This window comes from Mustela lutreola, chromosome 11 (genome assembly GCF_030435805.1).
Source record: "Mustela lutreola isolate mMusLut2 chromosome 11, mMusLut2.pri, whole genome shotgun sequence".
Classification (NCBI taxonomy): domain Eukaryota; kingdom Metazoa; phylum Chordata; class Mammalia; order Carnivora; family Mustelidae; genus Mustela; species Mustela lutreola.
The window spans coordinates 64,023,226-64,045,425 of NC_081300.1; the positions used below are offsets into that span (position 1 = coordinate 64,023,226).

A 22,200-nucleotide genomic window follows, 5' to 3' on the forward strand; every position below is an offset into this window, starting at 1 on the left:
CCACCTGGCCCACAGTAGACCTTCCGTCCATGACTGATGAATGGGTGGAGAGCAGTAGCTCCCACTCGCCTAAGCCATCCAGTGCACAGCAGGTTTGACAGGAATATCCCCATGTCCCCAGTGCAGTGCTAGTGACCTTGGGCCCTGTGCTATCTGCAGCCTTCTGCCTTACCACTTTCCCTCCCCTTGTGAGGCAGACCTTGGTCTCCAGATGATTCTACCAGTCTGGCCATGACCATGGCCCCTCTCTTCTCTCCACTGTCATGGTCCCTAGGGCTGATCTGGGCCCTCAGCTCTGCTCACTCCTCTCCCTGTATGAGCAATAGGAGCCCAGTCCACAGCTTCATCTTTTTTTTTTTTTTTTTAAAGATTTTATTTATTTATTTATTTATTTATTTATTTATTTAACAGACAGAGATCACAAGTAGGCAGAGAGGCAGGCAGAGAGAGAGGAGGAAGCAGGCTCTCCACTGAGCAGAGAGCCCGATGTGGGGCTCGATCCCAGGATCATGACCTGTGCCAAAGGCAGAGGCTTTAACCTACTGAGCCACCCAGGTGCCCCCACAGCTTCATCTTGCTTCTGTGCAGATCCCAGTTCTCTCCTGTCTCCCCACACCTCTCTCCTGATCCTCGGAGCCACACAGTCAGCTGCCTCCTCGCAAAATAGCAGAACCCCACCTTCTCCCCAAAGGAGGTGCCTCTGTGCCAACAGGCTGCCTTCCCACCACCCCTCTACCCGCTCCAGTCAGCAGCCTGCAGGAGTGTGGCCAGACCCTAATGGGCTGAGGCAAGGAGGTGAGGGCATGGCACTAGGAGGAACTAAGTGATTCCAGTTTACAGCCATGAAGGAAAGGTAGGAGGAAAGAGCCTGATGCTGAAAGAACCATGGTCAAGGGAAGGTTGGTGTGAAAGATGGAGCCACAAAAGAGTGGGCCGAAGTCACAGTAAAGGGGATAGAGGTGTAGGATGGGGTCAGCAGGAAAGAGAAGCAAGATCCCACCCTTAACACCTTCAGAAAGCTGTATATCCCTCGGGGCTGCCTAGGCTGAGAGAGCTCTCTGGTCGCCTGACCCCTTGCCTGACACGGTGCATGGTGAATAAATGAACAGGTAGCTTTAAAGCCCTGCTCTGCCATTTCTACTTCTCGGTCTGTTAAGATGGAGATACTAGATCATTGTTCAATCTGCCTTTCCACACGCCAGAGCGGGGCAGGGCTCTGTGCTCCCAAGAACTCCCTGCATCTCCTTGATCCAAGATGCATGAGCCGCAGTGACAGGGCACACACACATCACCAGGTCTGGTGAGGAGTCCTGGATCCCATTTCTGCAGAAGACTGTTCCTCCTGGAAAAATTTGAATAGGCTTGCAGGACTTCCTTAGATCTGCCCCTAGGATGGCAAAGGGATGTCTGCTTAGAACATGTGACTTTTGGGGTGCCTGGGTGGCTCAGTCCGCTAAGCTTCTGACTCTTGATCTCAGCTGAGGTCTCAATCTCAGGGTCGTGAGTTCAAGCCCCGCAAAACAACAAAACAGGTGACTTTTTAAATAAAACTTGAGATGATAATATTACCTTCCAAAAAGTAGCCTGGTGAGACATTGTTCTCCCATCCTCCATCCCCCCAAAATAATAAAATTAAGCATGGACAAAACTAGAACTTGGAGTATGTTCTGTATTATCTATTCTGTTATAATGACCAGGTTTGTGCCCCAAAGGAGTTGCTTTTGCCCTGTCATGTGTCACATGTGAACATTTTCACAGTTCACAGGGCACAGTTTAAGAAACCACCCAGATTTGGGGTCCCTAGGTGGCTCAGTAGGTTGAATGACTGCCTTTGGTTCAGGTCATGATCTCCAGGTCCTGGGATCAAGCCCCACATTGGGCTCCTTGCTTAGTGGAGAGTCCACTTCTCTCTTTCTGCTCCTCCCCATCCCATACTCATTCTTTCTTTCTCTCTCTCAAACAAATAAAACCTTATTAAAATTTTTTTTTAAAAAATTAAAAAATTGAAATTTTAAAAAAAACACCCAAGTTTACAAGACATACATTTATTAATACAGTGATCTCTCTCTACTATATCTGAACAAGGAGGGTGCTTTGGCAGGCCCCAGGCTCAGATGTCATAGGACCTATCTGCCGGCAGCCAAGATGGGTTGCCAAAACTCTGGCCACCATTTTGAGCCATGAGGACCTGGACACAGAGATGACAGGGGCCTGCCCAGGGAAGTATGTTACTGGACCCCTGCTATCGGCCTGGTTTCACGCTGTCCCAGGGCTTGACACCAGCCCCCTGTCTGTGCACTAAAGGACATTTGTGCTTGGCTGGCTGTCAGGGGCATGGTGGGGAGGGCTCCAGGAATGCTTCCAGAGTGGCTTCTCCAAGGACCCCTTCCCCAGGCCTCTTGGAGTCTAGGTCATGGAGTGTGCAGAGCTGCACTCCGTCCTGTGCAAGTCGGGCCCGAAGCGTGGGTGCGGTGAGGACACGCAGTTCGTGCAGCCGCTCCCAAGAGCAGGAAAAGGCATCCGGGCCCTCACCGCAGCCCCCAGCTGGGGGCACACTAGGGTAGCCGGGGTGTGCCATCAGCTCAGCTGTCAGGGCGTGGCCTGTGGGTATGCCTTCCAGGGCCCGTGCTAGTGCTCCTGATACGCGGTGAGCAGACATGTGCCGACCACAGGTGCTCAGGCCCACGAAGGCATCCGTCCACCTGTGGATGTAGGGGCATCAGCGGCAAGGGCCAGCACAGCTGTCATGGGCAGGGGTGGGGGCCACGACAGGGATCACCCAAGGAAGGCCATAGCTGTCAGGTGAAAGTTCAGCAGGACGCACTGGGATAGGGGCGGGAAAGGGGCGGAGGGCCTCACCGTAGGCCGTAGCGAGAGAAGGGGCCCACGGCGGCCCGGGCGTCGCGCTCCACCGCACAAGCGAAGGCATGTGCGGGGGCCTCGAGCCACGCGCAGCCGCCCACCCCGCGCTCCACCGGCAACCGTGTGAAGCGCACCCCGTTGGCCTGCAGCGTCTCTGCGAACACCTGGCACACGCCTGCGGACGGGGAGGAGTCAGGAAGCAGCCCGTCCTACTACCTGGAATCACCTCTTACCCCAGCCCCCCACCGGGGAGCAACGCCCCCCACCCCAACCTGGGAGCACGTGTACGTGCTGGTGCCCGTCCACGTGAGTGGGTTCCCCGCCCAGTAATTCCCGGAAGCGTATCAGCTGGGCCTCCAGCTCTTCCCGCACCTGGAGAGAGAACGACAAGGCACCTTGAATGTCGGGGAGCAGCTACCTAGAAGGCCTCCCTCCAGGTGCCTCTGCGTGCCTGCTCCACTATGAACCAGGAAAGCATCCATCGCGCGCCCCTGCCCCTAATGGCTTCACGGTACCCTCCGGACAAGCCTTGGGGGTTAACGCGAGCCTCTTCCTGCAGCCGCATCTCCGCACCTGGGGCAAGGCTATGTCTCCGGCCGCCACTGCCTCGCGAAATTCCATCTTGCCGAGGAAGAAGCCTTCGGGGCTGAGCAGCGACGAGGCGCCGTGGCGGGCCGGGCCCACGGGGCGGCCCTCGGACAGGTTTGCGTGGAGGCCCGTGGGGATTTGATACCTGCAGGCGGAGCGCGAGCGGGAGCACTGGCGTCCGCGAGAGGCGGCTGCCCAAGCCCACCCAGACCCCGTACGGTGCCGCCACTCACCTGCCAGCTAGCTCCGCCGCGCTCTCTGCGGCTACCCCGTTGACCAACAGGGACACGCTGGTCACAGCCCCTGCCAGAAAGGCCTCTACGATGCCCTCATCGCGCCGCGGGCAGTAACCAAAGTCATCTGCGGTGATTACCAGCCGCACGCGCGGTCCGGCCATTGGTACTTCCGCGGACTGTTCAGGACTCCAGAGCACTGGATGCAGGCCCCGCCCCTAAACTCTGTCCGAGGCTCCGCCCGGACGCGCACGTCCCGGCGCGGCTGCCCTTCGTCTTTGTTCTCGCCACCTACCGGTCCCAATTGGAACTGCAGAAGTCCCCTCCCACCTCACAGTGAGTTGGCCCTAACCAAACCATTTTGTTTGCTGCATTTATTGTAACGAAGAACTCTCAGTAACTGCAAAAATGTTATCTAGTATGAAAAATACAGGGGCGCCTAGGTGACTTTGTCGGTTAAGAGTCTGCCTTCGACTCAGGTCATAGTCTCAAGGACCTTAAGATCCAGCCCCTAGTGGGGCTCCATCCTCACCCTGGAGTCGGCTTTTCCCTCTCCCTATGCTCTTCCTCCCTGCTTGTGCTCTCCCAAATTTAAACAAATAAACAAACAAACCCACACACACACACAAAAAAAAAACTTTAAAAGAAATATGAATAATAGAGGGAAAAAAACCTATTGGAAAAAAATTATCTCTTAACCATAGTGCCCTTCCAGTATTTTACTAAACAAACCCGTTTCATTTTCTCCCCCACCCCAAAGTTTTTGAGTAGTTTTGAGACAATAATGATCACATCAATGTTATCTCATTCTTGTAACTTTTCATTTTTTGATAGTGACTATGAACTTTTTAAAATTGCCTATTTGGTGATTTTTTTTCTAGGAAAAGGCTTTTTTTCTTTCGTTCATTCTTTCTTTTTCTTAAAATAAAAGTTCTAAGTAATAAAACATGTATACCAATGGCTTCGTTTGAGGATGCTTTAGTCCCTGATTCTACAACTTGAGCTCTGTTCCAGGCGACAACTTTTACATTCATAATCTCATTTTCCCCCCTCATAGTCCAGAAAAACTTTCCTTACTGATGACTATATAAATAGTCACCATGGTTGACAGAGCATTTTTATTGTGATGTGGCTGCTTTGGTGTTCCCAATGCAAAGGGCAGAATTTGTGTCCAGCCCAAGAGGTTGGTAAAATCATTCCTGTTTTACAGATGAGGAAACTGATGCTCAGAAGGGAGAAGTGTCTTGCCCAAAGTGAGCTTGCCAGGAGTAGTGGAGCTGGGACTTCCCTCCAAAGCTCTGGACCTACTCTGGTTGTCTAGTCCCTAGCTCTCCCCTGGGTCAGGGGCAGACAGGGCAGAGTTGAGCGTGGGCATAACCATATTCTCCTCCTGGGATGTTGTAAAGATCAGAGGCCTCACAGTGCTCTTCATCAAACTCTTGGTGTAAGGATTGTTGCATTCAGTCATAATTATTGAATTGTTGGACTTCAACTATTTTTCTCCCCTGAGAAGCTGATCCTGGAAAGCCAGAGGCCCCAATGGCAAGCAGATTGGAAAGAGAAAACTGACATTTATTCAGCACCTACTGGTATTAGACATATGAGAGATTGGGAGGAGTCCCTCAGTTCCTACATCACCATCGTTTGACAAGTAGCAATACAAGAGGCAGAGTCTGGAATAGGGTTTTTGTTAATTCTGTTTAGGGTGGCAGGCCTTCTGAGAAGGCTTATCAGAGGAGTGACACCTGGAAAGGACTTTAGAAGTTTACGGGGCAGAGGGGGAAAGGAGGGAAAAGAAGGAAAGATACCCAGGGCTCTTACTGGCATGCGGGATGTGTTGTATGCAGATTTTATTTAATCTCCATACTCCCATATGGAAGGATGCTCAAGTATTTACAGAGACAGAGCAGATGATCAGAGAGGTTGAGTCACACTGTCAGGAAACAGCAGAGCTAGGAATTGAAGCTAGGTCTGTGTCTTACAACTGGGACTCAATACTGCGCTCAAGGACATCGCGCAATGGGAGGGCTGAAGACCCCGACCACCACCACCACCCACCCCCACGCCCCCCCGCTGTGGTTGTCCACCCTGGGGAGGGGAGAACCCTAGAAGGAGCAGTCAGAGAGCAGGAGGCACAGGACAACGCAGCGACCAGAGTGGAGTCGAGGAAAGTGCTTGTGTCACCAGAGGCGGCCGTGGCTTTGATCTTTTAGGGATCCCTTCGTGTGCAGAGCGCGGATCCGAGCCGGGTCTTGGGATTGCTCCTGGCTTGGGTGAGCAGTTAAAAGCACCCACTGACTCCACCCTCCTTCCCCTCCACCAGGCTCCTAAAGCGAATGTGGGCGGAGCAAAGACAGAAGCGGGGAAAGGACTAGCCTGGTTCCCGCCCCCATCCATTGTGCCGGGGGAGCTAGGAGGCACTTCGAGCCAATCAGGACGTAGCATGTAAATGAGCAAGACGGGCAGGTTGGGGGCGACTCCAGAGCTCGGTGTCGCCGCCCTGGCGAGGGCGCAGACTACATTCTACATTGACTGGTCGCGAGGAGGCGTGGACTCTGGTGAGCAGGTTGGCTCTGGGCCAGGGGCAGATGCCAAGGAGTTTTGGGTCTGTGAGGAGGGAGGGTCAGACATACTCAGGCCCAGAGATGGTCGGAGACAGCATGCGCACGTCTTTGAGGACCCCACCCCCAACGACTCTGGACACAGACGGTGTGCAGACACCCAGGGAACGCTGAGCAGAGGAAAGGGCCCGATGCCTGAAGGACGCGGGGTGAGGGGAGCGAGGGATCCGTGGACGCCGGGACCGCTGACGCAGTGGCTGACAGACGAAGGGAGAGTTGGACTCATGGAGGCCTAGGGAGACCCTCACGCCATCTCCCGCCTGGCGCAGAGAGGAATCCGTGGCTGCGCTGCGGAACCGGAGAGAGAGGAGGAGGATAGCCATCCCGTCCGCCTTCACCATGACCAGCTGCCGCCACCATTCCGGGTACTTGGCAGACGACGAGGCCGGCCACACCACCTACGTGGCCCGGGTGAGTGTGTCCGGCAGGGCCCTGACTCCTGAGATTCCCCCCAAATGTTCCCCTCCAGCTCCAGCACCCCAGATCACAGCACACACACACACCCCTCAGTGCCTATTGACCTCACCTCCCAGCCTCTTAGTGACATCCTTATCACCTTGACCACTCCTCTGACCTGCTGGGCCCTAGTTACTCACAACTTCATTCACTCTGTCCTCTGACCTCTAGCAGCTCTGGAGGAGCTTGTTAGACTGGTACCCCAGTGGGAGCATGGTGTCTAGCATAGCCCAAGGCTCAAAAGTTTCAGAAGCAGCAATGGAGGCACCACGGGGTCAGGACTACAGGTGGTCTGTATAGTGGAGACAGGATTGGTCCACTCAAAATACAGATGAGAAGCCCACTTAGGACTCCAAGGGGTTTGTGATTGCCCATTCCTGCCCTGTGTGAGAGCGGAAGTGGGCTTTCAGACTCCCCGACCACATCTTGTATATATATGCAGTGTATGTGTTAGGGAAACATCAAAGTAACCCGAAATTGATGCCTACTTTGTGGAAGAGGAAATTGGACCTCAAGAAGGGCCATGGTGCCTATGGTGTCAGAGCTGACAGTGGCAGAGCCAGATTCCAAATCCAGAAACTTCCTGACTCTAAAACACCCGCCTTCCACTGTCCCCTCCCACTTAGCTCCTGGTACCCCAAGAGGACCCGCAGAGACCCCTATCCCTGCGGTACATCCCTGCCCTATGTGACATGCCTGTCTGCTCTGGTGCAGCTGCCTAAGAAGCCACTGTTTCCGGGAATGGGGCAAGCCGCCAAGTTGGGCCACACGCCACACCCACCATCGAGGTACACCCCCACAGACAGCTTAGGGCTCCGTGGCCACCGACGAAACCCAAGGGACCCTCAGCCCTTTGGTACCTTCCTGGATTTCCTCGTCGAGGGTCAGGTGCTAGACAGCCTACAGACGGTGGTGGAAGAGGCAACTGAGCGCATGACTGCCACGAAGACAGAGGCTGGGGTGCCCCTGGTGGAGGTGCAGGACCCCATAGAGGTGCCGAGGGGTGGGCGGCGGGCGCGTGCCCGGCCCAGCCTCAGTACCGTGCACCGGCACCGGGCCCGGCCCAGCCTCTGCACTGGACAGCCCAACAACTACCCCTCCTCCTCCAGCTCCATGTCCGACTCCCATAGCAGCTTCACAGCTGGCTGCCGGGGCTCCCACAGCTGGGACAGTGACCTGGGCGCCCGTGGCATGGGCTCACTGCCACCCATGAGGGACAGACTTTTGCTGGAGAAGAACCTCAAACGGCTTCTGAAGCTGGAGAACCGAGGGGTGAGATCTAGCGCCATGGCCCAGGGTGGGCGGGATGGACCCTGGTCCAGAGCACAGGGCCAGGGTTAGGCCTGGCTTGGCTGCTCTTGGATGCCTCTGAAAGTTCCTCCTCTCTCTGCAGAAAGGCCTGGGTCCATCCTGCATCCGGAGGGACTCCCTGCTGTGGAACTCCCTGGCCAGCCAGTCTAGCAGCCAGTGGACCCAGGAGCCACCTCAGTCATGGTTCTCAAGCCTGCTGGACTCAAACATAGGCACACCCCAAACATCAGAGCCCGGGTCTGGAGAACCGGATCTGACGTTTCTCAAGCGAGAGTTCGATAAGGAGATCAAGTCCTTGTTGAACCAGCCAGTGTCCTTTGACCTGCCCGGCTACTGTTCATTCCGTGAACCCCATCAGACCCTGGACTTTCTGGCTGATCACCACCTCTTCCCTGCCCTGCAGAGTGTAGTCCGCCAGGCTGTGGACAAGCTCAGTGGCGCCTGCCGCCATGATGGCTGCCCTCTTTTCCCATCAGAATGGGAGCCCGCCACAGATCCCAGTTCTGACTCTGCGATAGGCTCCAAGCCAGCCACACCCACCGATGGGGAGAACCCCTACGATGTGCTTCCCAGAGTCTCCAGCTCCAAGACAGATCGAAGAAAGAGCACGAAGGGCAGAGGACAGGGCAAGCCCAAGGAAGGTGGTTCCCCTGTGTCTAGTGCCCAGGTGGCCACAAGATACAGGATCGAGGTGACACCCAAAGAAGAATCCAAGGTTCCTTCACCCCACCCCAGACAGCAGTCTCCTGACCAGAACCCTGAAGAACAGAGACCACCCATCCCTTCTTCTGGGCCCCTGAGCTCCAGCCAAAAGGCCCATCCCTGGCGGAGCCTGCACCTCACCCTGCCTGTCCCTGGGATTGTGGTGGAAGGGTCCTCCAGCCAGACCCAGCCCACTATTCGGGGCATAGCTCCTCTCATCTCCCCCTACCCTGGCTTCTCCCACCGCCTCCCTGTGTTCTCACCACTTGCCTCCTCAGTAAGAAGCTTCTCTCCATCTCCTGTTCCCCTGTATCCAGAGAGGACCTCAAGGGTGGAGCTAGGGGGCTTAGGGAAAGGTTCTCGTGCGAAAGGCTCCTTTAGTTACCACCCTTAGCAGCCATGGTCCCAGGTATCTTGCCCTGAGTGGTGGAAGCCACCTGAGCAGATGACAAGCTGATGTGGAGCAGAAATCCCAGCCTTGCTCCTGCCAGGTGTGGTCAAAGATGAATAAAGCCTATTTTTTATCCTGGGTAGTTTTGTAATGTTTGCCTGTGAATCTCAGAAGCCCTTCTATGCAGGCAGCATCCTGTCTGTTGTGGACAGCAGTCTAAGCCAGAGTGGGGCACTGGGTCCTAGGTCCAGTTCCTTCTGCTTCCTCTCTCTAGAGCAGGACTCTCTGGTGTATCTGCTGAGAGGGAGTTGCTCAGGCAGGGTCTGGAGAAGACATAGGTGGCTTCACCCTTATAGATTCCCCCACCACACAGCCCCTGACCCTCATCTCACTGATCAAGGCTCAGGCAGGCTTCCCTCCTCTGAACCTTGGCCTGGGGGAGAACCTACAAGAGCACCAGTGATCCCGGCTCCAGCTGGGCTGACACCATGATTGACATCACCAGCTTGGCTGCAGGCCTGGCTGGTATGATTGGTGTGAGGCCAGTGTGGTAAGTGCAAGGGTGTGGCTGACACGCAGGGCCTGCTCTCACCTGTCACCAAGAAAAGCGTGGCAGATGTGACAGAGCCATAGTGCCAGGGCAGTGACAAGTGTGGCATCCGTGTGGGTGATGTGGAGAGTGCTCTAGGGGTGAGGGGCATCCTAGGACATCAGGAGTGGCATGACGTATCTCCCTTTCCCTCCCTGGCTGTTGCACAGAGCCCCACTTACAAGCTCATGAAGAAGAAGCCACTGCCCTCCATCTCCTCCAACTCCAGCATGTCCCACCTCTCCAACCCCTTGTACGAGGACCTCGTCAGCTATTTGGTGGACCAGGTTGTGTCCTTGCTCACCTACAAGTACAAGTTTGAGAAGAACCTCTCCAAGAAGCTGGGCTTCATCTCCTTCCCAGTCACCGAGATGCTCATGGACCTCTTCCTGGGCTTCAGGAAGCTGAAGGACTCCCACATCTGCCTGTCCCCCAAGATTGACTGGAGCTGCCTCCAGCGGAGGCTGGAGCAGGCCGAGTGGGCCCAGCAGCTATCCAGACACACGTCCCAGCATGATTCCTCCTCCCAGCGCAGCTCCCACCGCAGAGCCCCCCACCACAAACCCCACCACCGCAAGGCCCCCCACCACAGGCCACCCCAGAGCAGCACAGAGTCGCCCTCCACGCTGCTGGAGCCGGGCCCCCAAGTGGATCAGGAGGAGGCCATGGAGTCCAGCCTCAACAGTGAGTTTCCAGGCTCTCAGCTGCTTCCAGCTCAGGAGGACTCTCCAGTTGGGGGCCAGGAGCCCGCAAGCCAGCAAGAGCCCAAGCCCTCCATGTTCTCCGGCACGAGCATGGGCTCTAATAAGCATCAGGAAGTCCTAGACATGGACAGTCAGAGCGAGGAGGAGGAAGAGGGTGAGGATGAGGACGATGACTTCTTAGGGGACAATGACACATCCCAGAGCTACCCAGGACTTCAAGTGGAGGTCACCCACTCTACAAATGTGGGCCACAGTGACCCTCCGTGAGGCCTCCTGTAAGCTGCACTTGATTCCCTATTCCTCCTCTTGCTCCAATGCTGCCCCCCTCACGCCCAGCTGGTCTCCATCCTGAGCAGAGGTCAGGGTGGGCTGGACACCCATGAGGAGCTCTGCTGGCCTGTCAGGGGAGCCAATGGGAGAAATAAAGCTTGTCTTGATGGAACACCGTCTTCTCAACCACAGACCGCAGGCCCACATCCGCAGACCTAAGCACCTGCCCTGGGGTGACACCTCGGCCAGGCATTCATGGCAGCTACCAAGCCCTGACCTTCACCACCCCCACAACCCACACACGCTCTGCTTGAACACAAAGCCCTGCTCAGGACTCTTTCCCACTCCAGTGTGCACCTTCCTGGCTCTTCCAGCCTTTTAGGACTCGTGGTCCCTTTCCCTAACAGCCCCTGGGCATCGAAGTTCCTGCTTCCAGAAGGTTCCTCCTCTGCTGGGGCAACATCCTGCTCCCTCTGACATTCCTCTCCAAGAACCATGCAGCCGCCCTTTCCCCATGGCCCTCTGTCTTTCTAATTTGTGCTTCTCAGCTTCAACTCCCAAATCTGGAGGGTCCAAGCTAGGTCCCATGGGAGTGCTGGTCTGGCAAGCTGTGTGTTGGTTGCCCCAGGCTGGCCATGGGATCACCCTTTCAGCAGAGGCACTGGGCCAGACAGCTCCCTCTGGAAGGGTCTGCAGACAAGGCTGGTGCTGTGATTGGCAGGTCTCATCTCCCAGGTTTTCTCCCGGGACCTCTGGCTGTCCTGTGTCACCAGCTCAGCACCCTCCCTCTCTCTGCCTTCCCAGGGAAGCCTTTTTGTTCCCCAATCCAGGCATCTTCACCCAGGGAGCTCCTTGACCTCTTGCCACCACCCTGTTGCCCTTGTGGCCAAGAGAGCAGGTGACGATGCTCCACTCTGCCTTGCTGTGTAGGCAGCCATTGCAGGGAGACCGGTAGGGGTCCCACACATCCCCCTGGACCCCATCTGGGTGTATAGAGCCCGAATCTGCTCAACCCAGCCTGGACGTGCTCAGTGGCCCACGTGGTAAGACGAAGCAATCGCAGAGCTGCTCTAGAGCTGGGCAGGGAGGACCTTCCACATCACATCCATGCCCTGCCATTCTGGGGAAAAAGACTTCCTCTGCTCTAGTCAAGAGGGACCAGGGCCCTAAAGTGGATGGGTCAGAGACCCATTTTTTTTTTTTCCAGAAAGATCTTGTGGCAAGGATCTTTTAGGGCATATGCTCAACTCATAAGGCCCATTCCCTGGGGCCACCCACTGCCACCACGACCATAGTGTGGGCCCACATTTTTATACCTTCTTGCCATACCACTTGGCCACAGTCGATTAGCCCTCTTGCCACATTCTTATTTCAAGCTAGGCCAATCAGGATTTTCCCCCCCAGGAGCTTATAACTGGGATGAACTGAGATTTTTTTTTAAGTTTTTTTTTTTTTTAGTCATATCTAAATCTGAAGTGGGGCTTGAACTCACAACCCCGAGATCAAGAGTCACATGCTCTTCCAACTGAGCCTGCTAGGTGCCCCAAGATAGACTGAGAAATTCTGGTGCAGTTTGCATTGAGTGCTAAAGACAAGCATGACCATCTTCCAAACCTCCGCAGAGAGGCGGGAAATCCTGTCTGCAGAAAAGAACCTGGAGAGGAGCCCTGGGGCTCTGGAGACACAGCAGCTGGGAGGTGAAGAGAACATACCCCCACCTTGGCCTCAGAAGCACATGCCCAGAGAATGTCCCTGGAGCGGGAGCAGCCCCTTTGGGAACTACTGGTATACTGTGCTAAAGACATCTGTTTCAGGTATCCATGGCCATGTAACCACTCCAAGGTTTAAGTGGCTTCTTTTTCCTGATGCTGGAGCTTGGCAGGCTTGACTCACCATGGTGTAGGCAGTCTGTGTGTGGCTGCTTCCAGCTGGGGGCATGACTAAGACCAGAACATTCTGCATGACCTCTCCCCATCCAAGGTCTCTCCCCAAGATTCCTGCTCATTCATGCAGTCATTTAGCCTGCCCTTCTTACAGCACGGGGCAGCAGCTGGATTCCTAGGGAGAGAAAGCAAGAACCACTACTCCTTTTGAGGCTTGAAGTCCCAAAACAGCATTTCTGTGTCATTCTCTTGGTCAAAGTGAAAGCCCAGACATGAGACACGACTCTCTCTCTCTCTTTTTAAAGGTTTTATTTACTTGAGAAAGAGAATGGAGAGAGCATAAGCAGGGTGAGCGGCAGGCAGAGGGAGAGGGAAAAGCAGGCTTCCCGCTGAGCAGGGAGCCGATCCCAGGACTCCAGAATCATGACCTGAGCTGAAGGCAGATGCTTAGCTTAACCCACTGAGCCATCCATCTTGGGACTCGTCTTTTTTTTTTTTTTTTTTTTTTTTTTTTTTTTTTTAAGATTTTATTTATTTATTTGACAGATCACAAGTAGGAAGAGAGGCAGGCAGAGAGAGAGGAAGGGAAGCAGGCTCCCTGCTGAGCAGAGAGCCCAATTCGGGACTTGATCCCAGGACCCTGAGATCATGACCTGAACCAAAGGCAGCGGCTTAACCCACTGAGCCACCCAGGCACCTGGGAGTCATGTCTTGATGAAAGAAGCAGCTTACCCTTATGGGGATGGAAGGAATTGTTAGTAGCCATATTTGGAGGACAGCTACCCCCCTCCTGCACCCCTACAGCTGATTGCACCTTGAGCAATCCCTGGAACCAAATTGAGCAAATGAGCATCTGAACCTGAAGACAAACTGTGGGTGGAAAGTGGAGGTCTGTGGAGAAACCATAATTCGCCCTGAGCATCCGTCCTTAGGGTGAGTTGGGGAAGGTGGTCTGCAAGGGGGAGGCAGAGAAAGGGAACAGCTTTGAGAAGGCATGAGGCCCTCAGAAAGTTGAGGGAGAGCCACATTGGCTTCTCCTACTCTGTTTCTGTTTTTGAGGTCTGTACTGTACTTGAAATCCTGTTTTTGCCTGCCGGGGAGATTGCCTGCTGTGTCCTCACCATCCTCTGGTCTTACATGCAACAAGAAGCTGTTGGTCTCTTTAAGCAGGTGCCTGGCATGATTTGATATATGTTTTGTTTTTAAGATTTTTAAGTAATCCCTATACCCACATGGACCTTGAACTCACAACCCTGAGATCAAGAGTTGTGTGCTCCCTGACTGAGTCTGCTAGACCCCTCTGATTTAAGAAAAAAAAAAGGGACGCCTGGATGGCTCAGTTGGTTGAGCGGCTGCCTTCGGCTCGGGTCGTGATCCCGGCGTCCTGGGATCGAGTCCCACATCGGGCTCCTTGCTTGGCGGGGAGCCTGCTTCTCCTTCTCCCTCTGCCTCTGCCTGCCACTCTGTCTGCCTGTGCTTGCTCTCGCTTCTCTCTCTATGGCAAGTAAATAAATAAAATCTTTAAAAAAATAATAATAATAATTTTAAGTAGGCTCCTCGCCCAACATGGGACATGAACTCATGACCCCTGTGATCAACAGTCACATGCTTTACTGACTGAGCCAGCCAGGTGCCCCCCCCCCACCGCCCCGCTATACGCTATTTAAGGTATAAATCACTTTCCTGTGTGGAGAGTGACTTGGAGGGGACTGAGCAGTGGAAGTACAGAAATCTTTTAGGAGGCCATGGTCGATATCTGGAGAGGAGATATCGATCAGTAGATACCCATCTGGAGAGTGGCTTGGACTCAGGTGGTGATAAGGAATGTTGGAGAGATGCTTTACAATCTGTTTTGAAGTTAGCGCCATCCAGATGTGTTGGATAAGATGTGAGACTGTGGTAAAGAGAGGACTTAAAGATGAGTCCCAATCTGGGGGCTGAATCAAGGCGAATGGAGGTGCTGTTCCTGAGACTCAGAAGCCTGGGGGAGGGGAGAGAAGTTTGAGGGAGGAGACCAAGAATTCTGCTTTGGAGTAGTAAGTCTGAGATGCTTGTTGGGATGGACATATCTGTTGCTTTTCAGATTGTACTCTAGTCCCTCCACCATGGATTGGAGGCCCCTCAAGTGAGTGCAGGGTCTGCCAGCGCCAGGGCAGACTTTTAGCAATTTAGACAACCTAAGCGCTGAAAAGATCATGTGTCTTCTCCCATATGTAATTCAAAATCAAAACACTATTAAACATGAAAACTCCTAAATAACATGTTTCTGTAATTAAAATGGCTCTGCTCTGGATTTTCTGAGTGCAAAATTCTGAATGACTTAATTAAATATAAACTATTCTCACTGCTTTGTTGGTGCCTCATGTGCATGGGTAGTCTGCCTATTGAGTAATGGGACAGCCCGCCAGTTCCCCAGTGGCCCCCGGAACAGGGCCTGGAGTTAACTCAACATAAGAACGTTCCACAAATGAATAAATCAATAGTCGTATAAGTTTTCCTCGCTTAAAGATCGAGCTGACAGACTTCTGGGAAGGCACTGAGACAGCGTCCCACTCATATCGGAAACCTGGCACACTTAGCGCCCACAGTCATTTGGTCTCCCAGGGTTCTGGTTTCCTAAGAAACTTTGGAGCTTTTGGTGAGAACCTATCGTCATCCTCAGCACCGCAGATCCCTGCTGCCCTCTGCTGCCCGACAGCATGTGATTCTGCCCTGGGAAGCGTCAGTGAGTTGTCAGGGGAATTAAAAAACCAGAGTCCAGGGACTGAGGTAATCCATTCCCAAAAAGGAGGCAATGACCGATGACTTGGGGAATCAACTAATCCCGGGACCCAGGGACTGAAAAACCAAGTTATCCAGTACCTGAGATCCATCGACCGCAATGTGACCACAAAACCTAGTGGTCCAGCAACTCTGAAGCTGAGGACCCATAGTCCGAGAGGAAAGATCGTGATTGAAAGCCTGACGACCCAAGATCAAGGGGTTTTGTGAACACGTGCCCGCAGGGTTCTGGCATCCCCAGCCAGGGGTCCTTGGATGGGGCGCCCAAAGCGGTAGCGCGGCTCTCTAGCGTCTCTTTAACCACTGGGCGCCGCACCAGTCTTCCCTTAGCATTCATTGGTGAGTCCTCGGAAGCGTGGACCAATCAAAACCCTCCTCGTGTCTCCAGCACCCCCCCCGTCGCCGCTCTGGAAAGCTGGGGGCGGGTCCCCTCCATGCTGACCCAATGGCAATGCAGGCGTGGTGCCGTGCTGGCTGACGATTGGGTACCCATACTGGCTCTGTCAGAGCCGGATTGGCCGGTGCTGGAGACGGAAGCGTCCCATGGGCCCGAGCTGCCGGAGCTCGGCCGGGGCGATGTGGAGCGCGGGCCGAGGCAGAGCTGCCGGACGGGCGCTCCTGGGGCTGCTGCTGACGCTCTTGGTGCCGAACAGCTGTGCCGCCAAGACCGGCGCAGGGCTCGTGACCTGCGGGTCGGTGCTGAAGCTGTTCAACACGCAGCACAGGGTGCGGTTGCACTCGCACGACATCAAATACGGATCCGGTGCGCTGGGCCAGGGACTGGGGTATAGTCAGGGGGCGGAGCCTGGGGCTGGGAGTTTGAAGGTGGGGTGGTCTTGGGGGAGTCTGCAGGGCTACGAGTCTCGGGGTCATCAAGGAGCCTGGCTGGGGAATCGGGGGGGGGGCAAGGATCGGCCGTTTTAAGGGGGTCGTCGGGACATTGGGGGCGAGGAGAGTTGTCCAGGAGCTGCAGGCCAAGGGACTTGGGAGTTCAGCCAGGGGCCAAGGGCTGGAGATGGAGGCTGGGAGTGAGCCGTTGGGGGCCCCAGGATTGAGGTTATCGTGGAATGTTTATGGTGTCTGGGTCAAGGGTAGGGAATTCGAAGACTGACCGCGACCCCGGGTGGGGTGGGATGTCGCCCCTCAGGCAGCGGCCAACAGTCGGTGACTGGCGTGGAGGCGTCTGACGACGCCAATAGCTACTGGCGGATCCGCGGTGGCTCGGAGGGCGGCTGCCCGCGCGGGGCCCCGGTGCGCTGCGGGCAGGCGGTTCGGCTCACGCACGTGCTAACCGGCAAGAATTTGCACACGCACCACTTTCCGTCGCCGCTGTCCAACAACCAGGTGAGCCCTCGCCTCGCTCCTTGAGTGTGTATGTGTGTGTTTGACGCGGGGTGTGGGGGGGTGTCAGGAACAGAATCTAGACATCTAGACTCTTCCTCTCAGTGTCTCTGAGCGTGAGCTTCCTGTGTGAAATGCGAATTTCAGTTCAGAAATGTTTCCTGAGCGCCAGCTCTGCGGGGCAACCGACAGGAAGAGAGATCTGCTGGGCTTATCTCCTGGGGTTGAGTTGGACCCAGGAAGCAGACTCACAGGGTCTTTGGGGTAGGGAATCAGAAACCCAGCAGGGGAGGAGGAACTCAGGCTGGGTCTGGAAGGATGAGTAGGAGTTCTTCAGGCCACAAAGGGGGAGAACAGGGGTTTGCGAAGCCTGGGGGAGAGCTTGGGCTCCAGTGGAATTCAGTGAAACTGGGGGATGGAGAAGTGGAGGGGTAGTGTTGGGGTAGAAGGGGCTACTGGGGTTAGGGAGGTATTGGGGAGGAACAGAGGCTGCCTGGGGGACTTGCGAGAAGAAGGAGTATGAAATAGAGGCCTGTCAGCCTAGGGGCTGGATGTCATACTGAGTGAGGCTCAGAGAGGTTAGGAAGAACATGGAGGAGAGAAGAGGAGGCCTTAGCTACTTGCGGGCCAGTGATTACCGCCCAGACAGATGGGGTAGGGTATGCATGTGTTTGAAGAGACCGTGTTGGGGAGAGCCCCCGGGTGCTGGGGGTGGTGGCGGTTGTGGCCCATTTTGCAGTTGTGGAAGTTGAGGCTCAGAAGGATCCAGGGAAGAACTCAAGGCTCAGTGCCCTGGGTGTGAGTGCTGCTGCCAAAGTGACCGCAGGGGATTCAGTATGCCCTCTGTAGTAAGCACTGTCCTTCTACCCCCTGTACCCATAGGAGGTGAGCGCCTTTGGGGAGGACGGCGAGGGTGACGACCTGGATCTGTGGACAGTGCGCTGCTCAGGGCAGCACTGGGAGCGAGAGGCTGCTGTGCGCTTCCAGCACGTAGGCACCTCTGTGTTCCTGTCCGTCACTGGAGAGCAGTACGGAAGCCCCATCCGTGGGCAGCACGAAGTGCATGGCATGTCCAGCGCCAACACACACAATATGTGGAAGGCCATGGAAGGCATCTTCATCAAGCCCAGCATGGATCCCTCTGCAGGTCACGATGAACTCTGAGTGCTGTGGGTGGGTGGATGGAGGGTAGCAGGGTGGGGCATCTGCAGGACCACTCTCTGAAGACTTTGGGTTTGTAGGGGTTCTCAAGTGCCTTTGTGATTAAAGAATGTTAGTCTGTGATCGTGTTTTGCTGTAATCCTCGGGGTGACCAGGAGGTGCTGGCTTCCTCGACCTGGTTTACCATTTCTTCCTTAGTGCAAAACCTCTGGTCTCCAGCATGGAATGACAGCTCAACTCATCCACACCTTGATGCTCTTTCAGGTACTCTAACACTGCCAAGACAACAACTCTCTCCACCTTTACATGGTCTGATGGCAGGTGACCCCAGTTCCCTAGCCCCTGAGCTTCATGAACCTTTGCTTTAAGGCCTCACACCCTAGCCTGCCTGGGCAATGTGGCATCTCAAGCCCCCACTACAACTTTCCAGGGTGCTAAGGAGATAACAAAACTTTGAAAGGTTTTGCAAGGGAAGGTAATCACAAAGAACTGCTGCCTGCAGAGATCTGAGAAGGCTTCCTGGAAGGAGAGGCACAATTTTGGCAGGCAAAGCTTTATAACTTAAAGGTAGGAACGCTAAACAGGAGGGCCCTAATAATGGAAGGGAACAGTTTTGCTGGTGCGTAGGTGACCTCTAGAGGTTATGAGGAGGACTACAGGATTCCTGAACTTGCTAACATGGCCTATGTGGGGCTGTTTATGTAGGAGGGGAGGGGTTTAAGTGACCTGCTCACTTTCCTGAATGAGAACACAAGAGCCCAAGGAGAAGTGGGAGATAGCAGCTGGCGGGAAGGGGCTTGGAGGAGTGTGGGCAGAGCACCTTACAGGTGAGAAATCCACTGGTCTTATGGGGGTGTGAGAAAAGCTCTAGCCAATTGTGAGACTTGTTGGGAAGTCACTGTAGGCTCTGGACCATTACTGGCCCACCCTCTCAATCCATGAGCTCCTGCTCTGGTCAAACACAGGCCTTCTGACTCCTCTCCTGCCAAACCCCTCAAGCATTGTCTACAAGTTTAAGCTCCTCTCCCATCACTCACCTGCCCCGCGACATGATTGCAGTATGCCTAGATGAGTAGCAGAATCAAACTGTACAGCACGTAGGAATTCTTGGGGAACCAAGACTGAAGCCGTAGGAACACTTAAGATGGCTCCAGGCAGAATGCAGGACAAGACCAAAAATTAAATTGCAGCAGCAGAGCACCCATTTCCTGAACACTAAGTGTCAGGCACTTGGCCAACGATTTATACAGCATCTCATTTGCTCCTGGCAACAATTCTATGAAGCAGGATCAATTGTCTTAATTTTGCAGTTGAGACAGCAGGGTGGTATAAAGTTTCAACCCAGCTGTACCTGCCTCAGAAACATTTGCTCTCCGCCATTGGACTGAGAGAATAAAATGGGGGGGGGGGGCAAGCAGCGATGCACTATAGTCTAAGTAACGCCCCCACACAACACACACACACACACACACACACAACACACACACTGCAGCTGTGTGAGGGCTGAACGGTGTATATCTTTCTGGGTCATCAGCTCTGGGCAGGCTCTTAATGCGTTTCCACAAAATGGATAATAATTGCGGGGGACTCAAGCCAACACCCTCTTCCCCGCACCTCCCACAGATCCACAAGGCTTCACTGGCTCCAGGACCAGGTCTCTGCAGCTCAGGCCTAACCCGGTGGCTCCAGGTCAAGCCAGGGATGAGGTGGGGTTGGGTGCGGAGCGGGGGCTACCCTAGCAGGGAAGCCCACTGCAGCCGAGCATCTTGTTCGGGAAGCACAAGGAGAGATATCAAAACGTAAAATGAAGCAGCCCGAGGCCCTGCTCCACAGAGAACTAGACAGAGGTTTCGGGCATTCTCCCAGGATCGCAGGCCTCTTCCCAGTGGGCTCAGCTGCGTGGACGGCGCCCGCCTCCGTGCTTCCAAGCGCTCTTGCCGGCGCCGCTATTAAACTCGCGGAGACTGGAGCTGAGAAAAGGCGGGCAAAATTCCTTTTGATAAGTTATGAATGGGGAAAAAGTGTTTGTAGTACTCATTGTTAAAACCACGGAGCCGGGGACTTGGCCCGCTCCCGGCCAATCGGAACCCGGAGGCTATTTTGAAATCGCTCCGGCTTTAGCCAATAGGCGTGCAGGAGGCGAAGCCCCGCGCCGGCTCCGGCCAATGAGTGCGGCGTTATGCTAAGAAGCCGGGGGCCGGGCCCCACCGACTGTCAGCGGGTTAAAGATGGAGCCGGCTAGCGAGAGGGCGCCACGAGGTGCGGGGTCGTCCTGATGGTGACGACGGGGGCGACCAACCGCCAGGACCTTTCTCTCGCTAACCTTCCGCGTCCTGCCCCCGGCCTGGTTTGGAAGGGGAGTCCCGCCGCGTGAGTAGCAGGGTCCGAGGCGGAGGGCACCGGCAGAGCGGCCCTACCGGGCGGGACTGTGCAGAGGGGCGCAGCCCGGACCCCGGGCGCCCTGTCCGTGCAGGGGACTCCAGAAGGGCGGGAAGCCTCCCTTGTTCCTTTGCTTCGCTCTGGGCCGCCAGGCAGAGAATCTTTAGGACTGGAACCCAAGTTGGGGCTAGGGGCCAGGGATGGGGGCCTGAGCCGGCAGGGGCGCGCCGTTCGGAATGGGTCCACCCTCCTCTCGAAGCCGCAGACCGAATGAGGCCATAGGGTCATCGGGTTGTACCCACTCTGGTTCCTTGAGGGAGTGGGCTTGAGACTGCGGCGGAGCGCGGGTCCCTCTCCTTTGTGTGTTTGCCCCCTCCCCCGTCCGCTCCCGCTCCTGGGTTGGAGCTACCCCTCGGTCTGGGGTCTCTCCCGCACTGCAATGTGGAGCGTGCTGGGGAGGGTCCAGGACCTTCTGACGACCTCTAGGACCGCAGCCTTGCCGAAACCCTCCCCGCCTTGAGGTCCAGGACTGGGCATCTAGCCCCACCCACCCACCCACCCACGGTTGAGCTTCCCGCTCTGGGCTTATTGGGGACTGTGGGGGGTCCCTCCTGCTGGCCTCAGGTGCTCTGACGAGGTTGCACTACTGTGCTCTGAGAAGCAGTGCAATGATATTGTCAAAGCATCTGGGACCAGCCTTGGGAAACCCCCCTTCCCCACACTATCAACCCCCTCCCCAGGATGGGCCCCTTGGGCCTACAGGACCTCCCCTCCCCCCCATCCCTGGCCTCCCTCCCTTCTCCATGGAAACTTGAGATCCTGGCCAGGCCTGGGCCTCTAGGGTCAGAGGGCACCCTTCCCCCCAGGCAGAAGCCCCACCCCAGTGGGCCTGCATTCCAGGTCTCAGATCCTCACAGACCACCACTGGGAGAGGCGCTGGCAGGCCTGCCTGACACTCTTTCCCTGTTGCACTACTGTGGGCCGCTGAGAAGCAGTGCAATGATGAAAGGGCATCAGTCAGGCCTAGCCCAACACCCATAGCGCCTGAAGGGAGGGAGTTTTGCTGCCTCAGTCTGCTTGCTAGCAGTGAGGAGTAGGTGTGGAACGGCACTGACCCCTCCATCAGAGGACTAGGTGAGTGCAGAGCTGGGGGATCCTCCCACAAATTCTCCTTCTGGGTTATGGCTGGACAGTAGCAGGGGCATAGGCCCCGGATTCAGAAAAGCTCTGCTTTGAAGATCTTTCCACACCAACTCCCTGGGTAAGACTGGGACTTCAGCTTTGGTCAGGTCCTTGTGGAGAAGTGGAGACCCACTGTGTTGCCTGGCTCAGACCCAGCTCAACTTTGACCATGCACAGGCGGACTACACCCTCCTTGGGCTTGGGGAAGGTCAGACTCTGGAGAGAACATTCTCCTGGGTTCTTAGCAACAGCACTATGTGGGGTGGGTGGGTGGACTTGGGCCATGAAGCCCCTAGGTGATACCCATCAACCATGCCAGCTTGTTCTCTTACAGGGAGGTATGCTGCCCTGAGACTGCAGGAGGGACCAAGAGGTGCCTGGCATGCCCATCCTAACAGCTACAATTAGGGGGGTTGCCAAGGAGCCAGGCCCCAGGTGTGCCTGCAAGGTCACCTCCTCCATCAGGACCTACCACAATGCAAAAGGCTTTTGTGTGCCCAGGGACAGTCATTCAAGCCTGCCGCCTTTGAGAGGAGGCCTAGGTTTCCAGATGGGCATTTGGGAGTACCCCTCACCCCTGGCTAAGCACATCAAGATGTCAGCTTCACCCCCACCCTGGGGAGAGGGTAGAAGACCAGGCATGGTAGCCATCCTTATTTCTGTGCAGATTTTGCACGCACTGGCTGGAGACCCTCATACAGATGTCTCTGGCCCCTGCCGGGGGATGTTTGTGAACTCAGGGCTTT

General features: G+C 55.4%; 3 protein-coding genes across 5 annotated transcripts; 2 read left to right on the forward strand and 1 right to left on the reverse strand.

The window, feature by feature from the left end:
* Positions 1 to 370: 370 nt before the first annotated feature.
* YDJC (YdjC chitooligosaccharide deacetylase homolog) lies at positions 371 to 3,919 on the reverse strand. Of its 2 annotated transcripts, XM_059138803.1 has the most exons (5): positions 3,684 to 3,917; positions 3,436 to 3,595; positions 3,135 to 3,234; positions 2,860 to 3,037; positions 371 to 2,702 (listed from the first exon to the last, which is right to left on the reverse strand). In XM_059138803.1, the coding sequence occupies exons 1-5, from the start codon at positions 3,845 to 3,847 to the stop codon at positions 2,327 to 2,329; spliced, it is 978 nt and encodes a 325-aa protein (XP_058994786.1). In that variant the 5' UTR covers positions 3,848 to 3,917; the 3' UTR covers positions 371 to 2,326. The 2 variants fall into 2 exon arrangements, with proteins under 2 accessions (XP_058994786.1, XP_058994787.1); XM_059138804.1 differs by lacking the exon at positions 2,860 to 3,037 and having other exon boundaries at positions 2,534 to 2,702; positions 3,684 to 3,919.
* A 7-nt stretch (positions 3,920 to 3,926) lies between these two features.
* On the forward strand, positions 3,927 to 12,289 carry CCDC116 (coiled-coil domain containing 116). 2 transcript variants are annotated; one of them, XM_059138802.1, is made up of 5 exons: positions 3,927 to 6,241; positions 6,574 to 6,715; positions 7,475 to 8,032; positions 8,154 to 8,786; positions 9,924 to 12,289. In XM_059138802.1, the coding sequence occupies exons 2-5, from the start codon at positions 6,644 to 6,646 to the stop codon at positions 10,722 to 10,724; spliced, it is 2,064 nt and encodes a 687-aa protein (XP_058994785.1). In that variant the 5' UTR covers positions 3,927 to 6,241; positions 6,574 to 6,643; the 3' UTR covers positions 10,725 to 12,289. The 2 variants fall into 2 exon arrangements, with proteins under 2 accessions (XP_058994785.1, XP_058994784.1); XM_059138801.1 differs by having other exon boundaries at positions 3,927 to 6,715.
* Positions 12,290 to 15,914: 3,625 nt separating this feature from the next.
* Positions 15,915 to 18,016, forward strand: SDF2L1 (stromal cell derived factor 2 like 1). The gene is made up of 3 exons (XM_059140339.1): positions 15,915 to 16,154; positions 16,539 to 16,735; positions 17,615 to 18,016. The coding sequence occupies exons 1-3, from the start codon at positions 15,935 to 15,937 to the stop codon at positions 17,894 to 17,896; spliced, it is 699 nt and encodes a 232-aa protein (XP_058996322.1). The 5' UTR covers positions 15,915 to 15,934; the 3' UTR covers positions 17,897 to 18,016.
* Positions 18,017 to 22,200: the final 4,184 nt, after the last annotated feature.

Bases quoted from the DNA above. Each gene is read 5' to 3' on its own strand.
- YDJC (XM_059138803.1), bottom strand. From the start codon at position 3,847: ATGGCCGGACCGCGCGTGCGGCTGGTAATCACCGCAGATGACTTTGGT. The intron at 3,596-3,683 runs GTGAGTGGCGGC...CTCCGCCTGCAG, and splicing joins GCGGCGGAGCTAGCTGGCAG to GTATCAAATCCCCACGGGCC. The intron at 3,038-3,134 runs GTTGGGGTGGGG...CCCCGTCCGCAG, and splicing joins GCACGTACACGTGCTCCCAG to GCGTGTGCCAGGTGTTCGCA.
- CCDC116 (XM_059138801.1), top strand. From the start codon at position 6,644: ATGACCAGCTGCCGCCACCATTCCGGGTACTTGGCAGACGACGAGGCC. The intron at 6,716-7,474 runs GTGAGTGTGTCC...GCTCTGGTGCAG, and splicing joins ACACCACCTACGTGGCCCGG to CTGCCTAAGAAGCCACTGTT. The intron at 8,787-9,923 runs GTTCCTTCACCC...GCTGTTGCACAG, and splicing joins CACCCAAAGAAGAATCCAAG to AGCCCCACTTACAAGCTCAT.
- SDF2L1 (XM_059140339.1), top strand. From the start codon at position 15,935: ATGGGCCCGAGCTGCCGGAGCTCGGCCGGGGCGATGTGGAGCGCGGGC. The intron at 16,155-16,538 runs GTGCGCTGGGCC...GTCGCCCCTCAG, and splicing joins CGACATCAAATACGGATCCG to GCAGCGGCCAACAGTCGGTG. The intron at 16,736-17,614 runs GTGAGCCCTCGC...CTGTACCCATAG, and splicing joins CGCCGCTGTCCAACAACCAG to GAGGTGAGCGCCTTTGGGGA.